Source organism: Toxotes jaculatrix, chromosome 12 (assembly GCF_017976425.1).
Source record: "Toxotes jaculatrix isolate fToxJac2 chromosome 12, fToxJac2.pri, whole genome shotgun sequence".
Classification (NCBI taxonomy): domain Eukaryota; kingdom Metazoa; phylum Chordata; class Actinopteri; family Toxotidae; genus Toxotes; species Toxotes jaculatrix.
The window spans coordinates 12,068,314-12,080,610 of NC_054405.1; the positions used below are offsets into that span (position 1 = coordinate 12,068,314).

The window sequence follows — 12,297 nt, forward strand, 5'->3', positions numbered from 1 at the left end:
CGTTTTTTACAACATTTTGAGGTCAAAAATTTTTGACTTTTTTTGCCCGAAAAAAACGCCTTACTATACTATGACGTTTTTTATGACATTTTGAGGTCAAAAAAAATTTTGATTCATTTTGGCCGAAAAAAGCGCCTTACTATACTATGACGTTTTTTACGACATTTTGAGGTCAAAAAAAATTTTGACTTTTTTTGGCCAAAAAAAACGCCATACTATACTATGACGTTTTTTATGACATTTTGAGGTCCATAAAAATTTTCACTTTTTTTTGCCGATTTTGACGCCTTACTATACTATGACGTTTTTTTACGACATTTTGAGGTCAAAAAATTTTTTGACTTTTTTTGGCCGAAAAAAACGCCTTACTATACTATGACGTTTTTTATGACGTTTTGAGGTCAAAAAATTTTTTGACTTTTTCGGCCGATTTTGACGCCTTACTATACTATGACGTTTTTTATGACATTTTGAGGTCAAAAATTTTTTTGACTTTTTTTGGCCGAAAAAAACGCCTTACTATACTATGACGTTTCTTATGACATTTTGAGGTCAAAAAAAATTTTGACTTTTTTTGCCCGAAAAAAACGCCTTACAATACTATGACGTTTTTTACAACATTTTGAGGTCAAAAATTTTTTTGACTTTTTTTGCCCAAAAAAAACGCCTTACTATACTATGATGTTTTTTACAACATTTTGAGGTAAAAAAAAAATGTGACTTTTTTTGGCCGAAAAAAACGCCTTACTATACTATGACGTTTTTTATGACATTTTGAGGTCAAAAAAAATTTTGACTTTTTTTGCCCGAAAAAAACGCCTTACAATACTATGACGTTTTTTACAACATTTTGAGGTCAAAAATTTTTTTGACTTTTTTTGCCCGAAAAAAACGCCTTACTATACTATGACGTTTTTTATGACATTTTGAGGTCAAAAAAAATTTTGATTCATTTTGGCCGAAAAAAGCGCCTTACTATACTATGACGTTTTTTACGACATTTTGAGGTCAAAAAAAATTTTGACTTTTTTTGGCCAAAAAAAAACGCCATACTATACTATGACGTTTTTTATGACATTTTGAGGTCCATAAAAATTTTCACTTTTTTTTGCCGATTTTGACGCCTTACTATACTATGACGTTTTTTTACGACATTTTGAGGTCAAAAAATTTTTTGACTTTTTTTGGCCGAAAAAAACGCCTTACTATACTATGACGTTTTTTATGACGTTTTGAGGTCAAAAAATTTTTTGACTTTTTCGGCCGATTTTGACGCCTTACTATACTATGACGTTTTTTATGACATTTTGAGGTAAAAAAAAAATGTGACTTTTTTTGCCCGAAAAAAACGCCTTACTATACTATGACGTTTTTTACAACATTTTGAGGTCAAAAATTTTTTTGACTTTTTTTGCCCGAAAAAAACGCCTTACTATACTATGACGTTTTTTATGACATTTTGAGGTCAAAAAAATTTTTGATTTATTTTGGCCGAAAAAAACGCCTTACTATACTATGACGTTTTTTACGACATTTTGAGGTCAAAAAAAATTTTGACTTTTTTTGGCCAAAAAAAACGCCATACTATACTATGACGTTTTTTATGACATTTTGAGGTCCATAAAAATTTTGACTTTTTTCGGCCGATTTTAACGCCTTACTATACTATGACGTTTTTTATGACATTTTGAGGTCAAAAAAAATTTTGACTTTTTTTTGCCGATTTTGACGCCTTACTATACTATGACGTTTTTTATGACATTTTGAGGTCAAAAAAAATTGACTTTTTTCAGCCGATTTTGACGCCTTACTATACTATGACGTTTTTTACGACATTTTGAGGTCAAAAAAAATTTTGACTTTTTTTGCCCGAAAAAAATGCCATACTATACTATGACGTTTTTTACGACATTTTGAGGTCAAAAATTTTTTTGACTTTTTTTGGCCGAAAAAAACGCCTTACTATACTATGATGTTTTTTACGACATTTTGAGGTCAAAAATTTTTTTGACTTTTTTTGCCCGAAAAAAACGCCTTACTATACTATGACGTTTTTTACGACATTTTGAGGTAAAAAAAAAATGTGACTTTTTTTCCCGAAAAAAACGCCTTACTATACTATGACGTTTTTTACGACATTTTGAGGTCAAAAAAAATTTTGATTTATTTTGGCCGATTTTGACGCCTTACTATACTATGACGTTTTTTATGACATTTTGAGGTCAAAAAAAATTTTGACTTTTTTTGCCCGAAAAAAACGCCATACTATACTATGACGTTTTTTACGACATTTTGAGGTCAAAAATTTTTTTGACTTTTTTTTGCCCGAAAAAAACGCCTTATTATACTATGACGTTTTTTACGACATTTTGAGGTCAAAAATTTTTTTGACTTTTTTTGCCCGAAAAAAACGCTTTATTATACTATGACGTTTTTTATGACATTTTGAGATAAAAAAAAAATGCGACTTTTTTCGGCCGATTTTGATGCCTTACTATACTATGACGTTTTTTAGGACATTTTGAGGTCAAAAAAAAATTTGATTTATTTTGGCCGATTTTGACGCCTTACTATACTATGACGTTTTTTATGACATTTTGAGGTCAAAAAAAATTTTGACTTTTTTTGCCCGAAAAAAACGCCTTACTATACTATGATGTTTTTTACGACATTTTGAGGTAAAAAAAAAATGTGACTTTTTTTGGCCGAAAAAAACGCCATACTATACTATGACGTTTTTTATGACATTTTGAGGTCCATAAAAATTTTGACTTTTTTTTGCCGATTTTGACGCCTTACTATACTATGACGTTTTTTATGACATTTTGAGGTCAAAAAAATTTTTGACTTTTTTTTGCCGATTTTGACGCCATACTATACTATGACGTTTTTTACGACATTTTGAGGTCAAAAAAATTTTTGACTTTTTTTGGCCGAAAAAAACGCCTTACTATACTATGACGTTTTTTATGACGTTTTGAGGTAAAAAAAAAATGTGACTTTTTTTAGCCGAAAAAAAACGCCTTACTATACTATGACGTTTTTTACGACATTTTCAGGTCAAAAATTTTTTTGACTTTTTTTGGCCGAAAAAAACGCCTTACTATACTATGACGTTTCTTATGACATTTTGAGGTCAAAAAAATTTTTGATTTATTTTGGCCGAAAAAAACGCCTTACTATACTATGACGTTTTTTATGACATTTTGAGGTAAAAAAAAAATACGACTTTTTTCGGCCGATTTTGATGCCTTACTATACTATGACGTTTTTTAGGACATTTTGAGGTAAAAAAAAAATTTGATTTATTTTGGCCGATTTTGACGCCTTACTATACTATGACGTTTTTTATGACATTTTGAGGTCAAAAAAAATTTTGACTTTTTTTGCCCGAAAAAAACGCCTTACAATACTATGACGTTTTTTACAACATTTTGAGGTCAAAAATTTTTTTGACTTTTTTTGCCCGAAAAAAACGCCTTACTATACTATGACGTTTTTTATGACATTTTGAGGTAAAAAAAAAATGCGACTTTTTTCGGCCGATTTTGATGCCTTACTATACTATGACGTTTTTTAGGACATTTTGAGGTCAAAAATTTTTTTTACTTTTTTTGCCCGAAAAAAACGCCTTACTATACTATGACGTTTTTTACGACATTTTGAGGTAAAAAAAAAATGTGACTTTTTTTGGCCGAAAAAAACGCCTTACTATACTATGACGTTTTTTATGACATTTTGAGGTAAAAAAAAAAATGCGACTTTTTTCGGCCGATTTTGACGCCTTACTGTACTATGACGTTTTGTACGACATTTTGAGGTCAAAATTTTTTTTGACTTTTTTTGCCCGGAAAAAACGCCTTACTATACTATGACGTTTTTTATGACATTTTGAGGTAAAAAAAAAATGCGACTTTTTTCGGCCGATTTTGATGCCTTACTATACTATGACATTTTTTATGACATTTTGAGGTAAAAAAAATGTTTGACTTTTTTTATGACATTTTGAGGTCGAAAAAATTTTTGACGTTTTTTATGACATTTTGAGGTCTTAGAAAAATATGACCGTGAACCGTGAATGAGCTTCCGCCCCTCGGGATGTTTGAGATTTGAAAAACCTTGATTTGTTGCAGCTACAAGAGCCAGTCTACTTAATTTGTGCTGATCAGATCAAGTACCCCTTTTTATTTCTATTTTATTTGGAGAGGGGTAGTCTAAAAGAAGGTTACCCTTTATGTGTATCTCTTGAATTTAATAGATATTGACTGTTAACAGGATTTCTTGTTTTTCTGACTTTCTTTTCTGACCTTATACTTACCTCAAGTTGCCTTTTGGGACATACATGCATACATTTGTACATATCATACTTGCCTGTAGAGAAGATTTATTACAGCATCATATAAAATCAACAATAATGATGATAATAATATTAAAGCAAACAGAGCTCTGGTATCGGAATAGTATCCAAATTCAGGTATTGGGATCGGATCAGACATGAAAAAATATGGATTGGTGCATCCCTATTTAAAGGTGTTGTAAATGTTGACTTTGGCTCAATTTTAACCCGTGTGTCCATGAAGAGGAAATCCATCCCGACAGTAAGCCTCAACTGAACCTCAATACTTTTTTTGGAACTGAATGAAATGTGTCTGTAGCACGTGGTGTCTAAATAGCCGTCAAGTAGCGAACTATAAATTAGTTTCATAAAGTTGTTTTTGTTTTTTTTTTTTTATCAAATAGTACCTGATAAACATTTTGCCACTTTTAGACTGACTCTAAAGATTTGGAACAGCTGCTTGTGTTTTAAAAACATTTGAGAGCAATTTTCAAGTATTTTCTAGAAAAACATTTTTTATTTTCAAATGGTACCAAATCCTTCCAACAAGAAGCTAATACAATTTCAGAAGCTTCTAAGGATGTAGTCAGTGCTGATACTTTGTGCTTTTAAGCAACACAAGTCAGACAAATTTCAGTGTTGTCTGACTCAAGGATTTCAGGGTTTGATAAATGTACAATCTTACTGAGGGTGGGGTTTATGTTATAAGTCTTCTTTCTCCTTTTCTCAGCCTTGAAAAGACAAAAATATGTTGGGTATTTTTGTATTTTCAAACTGCACACTCCTAGTTCTATGTCAAACATTTTCTCTTTTTGTTCAGTTTTGACTTTGGTTTTAACCCTTCACCTGAGACCAAGCATGTGTATTCATCATTTTGTACTAAGCCAAACAGAGCGACTTTCATGTGCTGAACTTACCCTCTGGAGGTTCCGACATGGGCGGGTTGAGACAGTACATGTGATAGCCTCTATCACAGTCGTCACAGAACAGAAGCTGATCCTGGAAGAGACGAGAGCACAAAAACACTTCAGCCCTCTGCCCAAACAACTGATCACACTGGTTAGCAAATAATATCTGAGTGTAGGTAAACTCACGTCGTTCTCCGAGGTGCCGCACATGTTGCAGCACTTGCATTCTATGCACTGCCAGCGGTACGTCTTCACAGCGGCCATCATTACAGGAGTGAACTGCAGGCAAGACGGGTGGCCTGCATTGAGGAAAATTGTTTTATCACTTCTCATTCTTACATGTACATACATTTTAGTCTCCTATAGTTATTCTATTTCAGCATCCCTATATCTAGAACGTACCTGAGCGTCCACAGTCAGAGCAGGACACCAGCTCCTCTGACTGACCAGTCTTGTGATTGGTTTTGGAGTCTCCCAGGCAGAAATCACAGTAATTATTAGGCAATGCAAGGCCATCTGGGCCTTTCTTGGGAGCTGAGACGCAGGATGAAAACACCCAGAAAGCATCAGTGCACAGTCGCAGGTACTCCAAAAGTCAAACAAGGCAACATGCATGACTGTCCAGTTGTACAGTGACCCCAGCAACTTGAAACATGAAATCTCTGATTCACCCCAGAGTGCCTGTGACTTACTCTTAGGCTCCTCAGGCAGCGGCAAGGCAGGCTCACTGATCTCCATCTCTTCCTTCTCCTCACCCTCCTCCTCAGCCAGGTGGGAGTGGGCGTAGTGGTAACTCAGGCCGGGACGGTTCTTGTAGCGTTTCCCACAGACTGCCACCAACACCAGAAACACAACATGTATGAAAACAACGAAAGGATAAGTAATGTTCAGGTTATACAAAGTCAGTGGCGAACAGAGGGTGACTAATGGAAAGGATGACTAGTTCTTCAAGGGAGCTAGTATGGCAGTTGTCACTTCTGACTAAAATATACCATTAGTACTGCTGAAAATATGACAGACACATGCCATGATTGTTTTTTTTCTATCATCTAGATTGTTGAGCCTTTTCAGTAACGTGTCAGTATTTTGTGACAGCAGCAGCTACAAAGATATCCTCAACTGTAAAAATATAAAACACTTTATCTACACAGACTGTAAAGGCCAATATAACAGAACATTATGTGTTCAGAAAATCTGATCTGTGCAACATCTATTCTATGCTTTCACTTGACTCTAACATGACGCTTTGATGTGGTGAAGTTATGATGTGTGACACACTGAGGAAATCGCTTAAGAACCCAACATGTTCCTGTGGTCTCTCGCTTTTTGTTCAATATCAAGATCAGCACAATGGCACAATACGCAGCTGTACACTGAAATCAGAGGTAAAGATGAAGAAGTTTGGGAAGATGAGGAACATGCTCTGAGGCAGTGTCATCACATCCTCTGTGGTAGCCATGTACTAAAGTACAGAAAGATAACATCTGGGCCACTCCTACTGCCACACATCTGCAGGTAGGAAATGAGACATTCAGTAACTGCAGATGTGTGTGTGTGTGTGTGTGTGTGTGTGTGTGTGTGTGTGTGTGTGTGTGTGTGTGTGTGTGTGTGTGTGTGTGATCTTTATGGAACTGGTTTTGACATCTTCAAAAAAAGAAAACAAGTGGATGATGTACAGTACCTCAGCAGAGTTTGACTAATGATTAAGTTACACTGAAATAAACTAAGAGATGTACTTGTTTCGTCTCATTTCAGTTCAGTCATTCATCTCTCACTGACATCAAAATGATTTTAACAATGGATCCATTTTGCTCTGAATATTAATGTTTCTGAACTAAATGTATATTCTATTAATCAGAGGAGTAAGAGAAGCCAGTGAGATTGCGTAAGAAGGATTTACTGAATTTAGGGAGGACAAAGATGCCACTGTGTGCAGACTTGTAACAGGGAGTGTGTGTGAGGTTTGTCATAAGATAACACCAGAAGACAAACTACTTCTTCTTTCGCTTCCACAATTTCTCCCATTTTCATTTCCTCAAAGGCTCGTGTCCTGTTTTTTCCCCTGTCATCTAAACTGTCATCTATGGGACAGTTTTCTCCAGAGCATCTTGGAGAAGTTGCAGAAGACGCAGCACATGCCGAGCGATTGTGAACAGTGGCAGAAAGATGTGGTAAAAAAAAAATATTCCCCAAAAGGTCAAACACGCATCAAACTGACTCAAAACCAAATGCAGAGGCAGCAGTTCACTCTAAAAAATGAAACATGAAATGAGGCTTTACAGGGTGCAGAGGTGGTGAAAAGGAAAAGAAAAACTGTGATGCAGTCAAATTGCACACATTACGTAGCGAGACAGAAGACAAAGCACAGAGAGAAAAAACAACAGTGGGATCCAGCTTCTAGCTTATCTAAATCTGGGGGAAGTTCAGGGCCAAATTGAGGGGAAAAAATTACTTTCATGGGCCACAGCTTATCTTCTGTAGGCTGAGACAGCTCATATCTTTAGCTGATTACAGACTACAGCTTAATTAGGGTGTATAATAACACGGTCTTGACCTTTTCTAAATCTAGCTAATTACATTTAAGTAAATGGTGTAGAACAAAATATTTACCCTATGAACTGAACTACACGGAGGGCAAATCTACTTGGTAACAGACAAAAAATAAAAATGAAAAACAGGCAGAGAAGACAAAAGACAAGGCAGACTGGGGTAAAAAGGAATGAGAGAAATATACCTCTTTCAGAAGGTTTTGAAATATGCTTTTGTTTGATAGTGTCTGAAAGAGAGAAGAGAAGGAGAAGAGAGAGCACAGACAGAGACTCAGAGAAATAGGCTCATAGACCGACAGAGGATCAGTCAGGTCAGTCAGTGATGCCCTATTGAGAACGGCAGCTAAAAGTGAAAATGCTTCACAAAAGAGGAAAAAACACATCAAGCAGTACAGATACGCAGTTTGACAAAACCAAAGAAGTGGAAGAAAACACCCCACCATTCCCCACCCAGCCCATGGAAAGATTTGAAATGCAACTATAAGAAATGTTTGATATCTCAATGACAAACAAAAGAAAAATACAGCTAAGCCTAGACTAGCTTCATAGAAGTCTTAGAAAGAACAGAAAGGAGATGGAATACGGAGGAGAACATTAAGAGAAAAGATAGGATGTATAGGGAGGTGATAAAGAATGAGGACTCCGGCAGTCTTCCCTGATTAGATTACAAACATTACAGCTATTAACATCTACAGTGACCCTCTACTCCGACCTGAGTTCACATGCTCTGCTCTCCCCCATCAGGACTCACTGTCACAGGCGTACGGCTTGTCTCTGTCCTCCAGTGCTGCTGTATCCAGCTTCTTCCTGCTGCTACTGCCCACTCCTCGACCCTGAGGACAGAGGCATTAATACCAAGATAAACGATTTCCTGATTAATATTTATTGGAATGATCCAATACTGATTCTTAAAAATGGTTGATCTTTACATTTCTACTTTTTTTCAGTAAATACATAGAATGAATCTTGTAGTGAATCTATGAGAGGGACAGGCTGAAAAAGGAGCCCACTGATCTGAGCTCTCAGTTAGTGTTTGCTGAAGAGATGTTATCTATGAGATTTAAGGCCCTGCAAACTGAGTTAACAGTGAATGGTTTCTACTTTATAGAGTCTGCACCTGCTGGGTAGCTAACGCTAGCTAGTCTGCCGTCTGCAGATATCAGGATGATGTGTTGTCAACACAAACAATGCAAATGATTTAGTGAGCAGACTTTCTGCTCTGTCTGCATTCAAAGTAGATGCCTGTACCAGTTTGAGTCATCTGCTACTGACAGACCATCTGTAGCTGCATAGGAATGCATTAAAGAAAAAGAAAAGGGGTTTATATCTACCCAACAGACAGGCTGGGGCGCGTACACACACACACACACACACCGGGACCGACTGATGAGAAAGTGTATTCATGTCTAAAGCAGTTATTTACCTTCCCTTTTCCTTTGCCTCTTCTTTTAGGTGTGTCTTCCTCATAGTCTTCATCATCTAGGTCATCTAGGAAGTCATCTGGCTCAAGGATTCTCTGTGTTGAAGCAAAGAGAAAAGGAGGAGTAAAATAATTTAAAATAATGAGCAAAAATTTTTTTTTGACTCCAAATGTATCTTATGCCTTATGCTGAAAAAAAGTACCTTTCTAATCCGAGCAGCAGGGTTGAGGCCTCCAGTGTAGTCACTCAGATTTGAATCTTCTTCAGACCCTCGGAGCTCTGCGGTCGTCCGTTTGTCCAAGGACTCCCCCTTCAGCAGGGCCTCCAGGCTGCTGCCATCCGACGACAACAGAGCGTCCTTCTTCATGCCTAAATCTAGCTCTTTGAATAAAACACAAATACACAAGATGCATTATTATACTCTACTACAAGAACATGTAGAGTTACTTTTCATGAGACTGACTTATTCACATTGAAATATGAAATGTTCATGTTAATAAATGATTTTTACTATCCCATAAAACACATATAATATCCTTGCAGTTTTTTCTTAAATGTCTGTAAAGCATAGCCTTTCATAACTTTTCTTTAAAAGCTGACATGGTTAAAGGAGAATGAGCTGAGTTGAGCTGAACAATGTGGCTGTACCTGACTTGACAGGAGGGAAAATAAGCCGGGGGTCCTCGGGAGGATGAGATCGCCGTTTCTTCCTCCACCTCCTGGATGGGTAGGTGTAGAGCTGCCCTGGACCCATGCCTGAGGGACGTCAGAACAAAGCCATCTACATAACACTGATATATTTACATACAGAACATGTGAGCTTTTTTCAACAACCTGACAGATAAAAACTCTACATTTGTTCTTAAGTTTTCTTAAAATTACATTTGCCTTTTCAGCCTTGGTAGGGGGCACAATTCGCTGCAAACTTGATTGGATTATATTCATTAGCGGATTGGTTCGTTGTATTTTTTAGCAGTATCAATTGTATCGTAGTATCATTATTATTACGCACATCCATTCCACATACAAATGTTACATTGAGGCTACATTTGTCCCCTTTGTTTACTACAATTTATCATAATAACTTCTTTCTTGCCCACTCTGCCAACTCTTAAAACTCTCAAAACACTTCTGGAGACTAATAATAACATGTAAACATAATGTTTAGGACAACATTCCAGTGAGCATGTTTTGTGTCTCACCTGGTCCCCTGTGTCTCTTTTCCATCCAAATGTAGCAATTGCTCTGAGCCACACCGGTCTGAGAATCGAGGAACGGCATTCGGACACTCCTCTCAGCACAGAGCCTGGCATTGTAGTTGTGACATTGCTCCATGGCATCTCTGTAGTACTGCTCTCCCAGCCTGACAGAACAAAAGCACAGTGAGATGCTGGTTATTAGCTCTATAATGATTAACAGACAAAAAACAGCAGGTGTGGCTACTGCAAATACACTACAGTCCTACTTCGAACCCCTGAACATCCCTGTCAGTTTGCTGTATTTCACTGTTGTGCTGCCACCTTAGAAAAACAATGTCCCTGCACTTCAGAACTAAATTATTTGTGAGAGTGCCACAGCAGGTGCTCCTTTGATGGAACATCAACAACAAAAAGCTTGGTAGTCAGCACAGCGTGTTGTGTTTCCATCATAAATATACACAAATAAACTGTGCTATTTGCTCATTTCCTATCAGGATTAACTAAAGGCTGTAATGCCTCCAACTGTGACAAGTAGACTCATGACGAAGTGACCTCCTGCTTAAATCCCTGACTGTCTTGCCTTCCAGCAGCTTCAATCACTGAGGCTGCCAGGGTGTCCTGGAGCAAGGCACTTAACTGTGGAAGCTGAACCTTAATGAAAGTAATGTGGCTATACTACATAGTTGTGTAACGGGTTAAAGCAGCTGTTCACAGACGTAAAACTTTAATGACTGATCATCATTCATTTCTTGTACAGACACAAGTATTCTGTTTGTTGTAAATCTGTCTGCATTACCCATCTGCTATTTGATATTTTAATGGAAAACAAAGATTGTTTCTAGATAATGCATCTATTATAACCAATGAAAAAATGTGGGAAAAAATGCCATGTATGTGCATCATCATCATTTCAATAATATACATATTGCACGTTATCTTTAGTATTGTTTTAATGGGGCACAGTTTACAGATACACTAGTTTAAATTTCTTAGACATTATAATGAGTTGACAAAAAGCAATTTAAATAGTGGAGAAGTTGACAAAGTTATTTCTGGCAGAAACTTATACATTCGGGAGTCATGTACGTTTGACGTTTTCATATGTTACCGTGGTTACTAAGGGCTACACCACTTGATTGTAAAAACGTCTAACATCAATCACCTAGACACCTACGCAAAATAAAGACAACGGAAGTGGAAGCACGTTTCAGTACAACCGGGTACAGGTCACTGAAAACTTTAACTTTACAGTTCAGAAGAGTTACCACCTGCGAGTAAGAAATGTGATAGCTACGGTGGCTATAAGCCCGGGTTCTCGGGATGAAAGGAGTGATCTTCCAGGCCAGCTTTCATTCATTCTGAACTAGTTGGCCAGAGACTCCAGCCTGCGCTAACAGCGTTGGCCACAACTACACTCTCTTTAGCTTGTTAGCGTGCGAGCCACCTAGCTGCGGTACTTAACTGACGTTAGCACCACGGTAAATGTTTGGTTAGAAAGACACAACAGGTGACCGCAGTATCCCTATAAATAGACGTACGATCAAACCGACGCGTGTTCTGTCGCACAGACTGGTTAGTCCTGTTTCAGAAACGTCAACTGCGAGTCTGCTAACTTACACTTCCATACCAGGATGTGAACAGACACGACGGTTCCGACAGCTTTGGCTAACCTCTCTAAGTCAGTGGAAATGTCGCTAAGATAGCTAGAGACTCGGTCGGCGGCGGTATGAGACAGCTGTTATGGTGTGACCGCGGCGTGTGTCAACTAGCCGGGTGAAAGATATGAAGAAAAGTACAACACTTACAGTTTGACAACATTCTCAACAACAGCTGCCATCTTGCTTTAATACACGGGGAAAGTGGCTTCGGGTAATGTGTGCCCTC

At 37.2% G+C, this 12,297-nt stretch overlaps 1 protein-coding gene across 2 annotated transcripts in view; it reads right to left on the bottom strand.

The window, feature by feature from the left end:
• Window positions 1-12,297, bottom strand: part of dpf2 (D4, zinc and double PHD fingers family 2) — a 31,433-nt gene extending 19,136 nt beyond the window's left edge. The window contains exons 1-11 of one of the 2 annotated variants that reach the window (XM_041051694.1): window positions 12,219-12,297; window positions 10,417-10,577; window positions 9,863-9,970; window positions 9,417-9,595; window positions 9,217-9,309; window positions 8,545-8,626; window positions 7,979-8,020; window positions 5,937-6,074; window positions 5,647-5,778; window positions 5,431-5,543; window positions 5,254-5,335 (exon numbers count right to left, since the gene is read on the bottom strand). In XM_041051694.1, the coding sequence (XP_040907628.1) occupies window positions 5,254-5,335; window positions 5,431-5,543; window positions 5,647-5,778; window positions 5,937-6,074; window positions 7,979-8,020; window positions 8,545-8,626; window positions 9,217-9,309; window positions 9,417-9,595; window positions 9,863-9,970; window positions 10,417-10,577; window positions 12,219-12,250 (1,162 nt within the window). In that variant the 5' untranslated portion in view covers window positions 12,251-12,297. The remainder of the gene's footprint in view (window positions 1-5,253; window positions 5,336-5,430; window positions 5,544-5,646; window positions 5,779-5,936; window positions 6,075-7,978; window positions 8,021-8,544; window positions 8,627-9,216; window positions 9,310-9,416; window positions 9,596-9,862; window positions 9,971-10,416; window positions 10,578-12,218) is intronic. The other variant, XM_041051695.1, reaches the window with a different exon arrangement.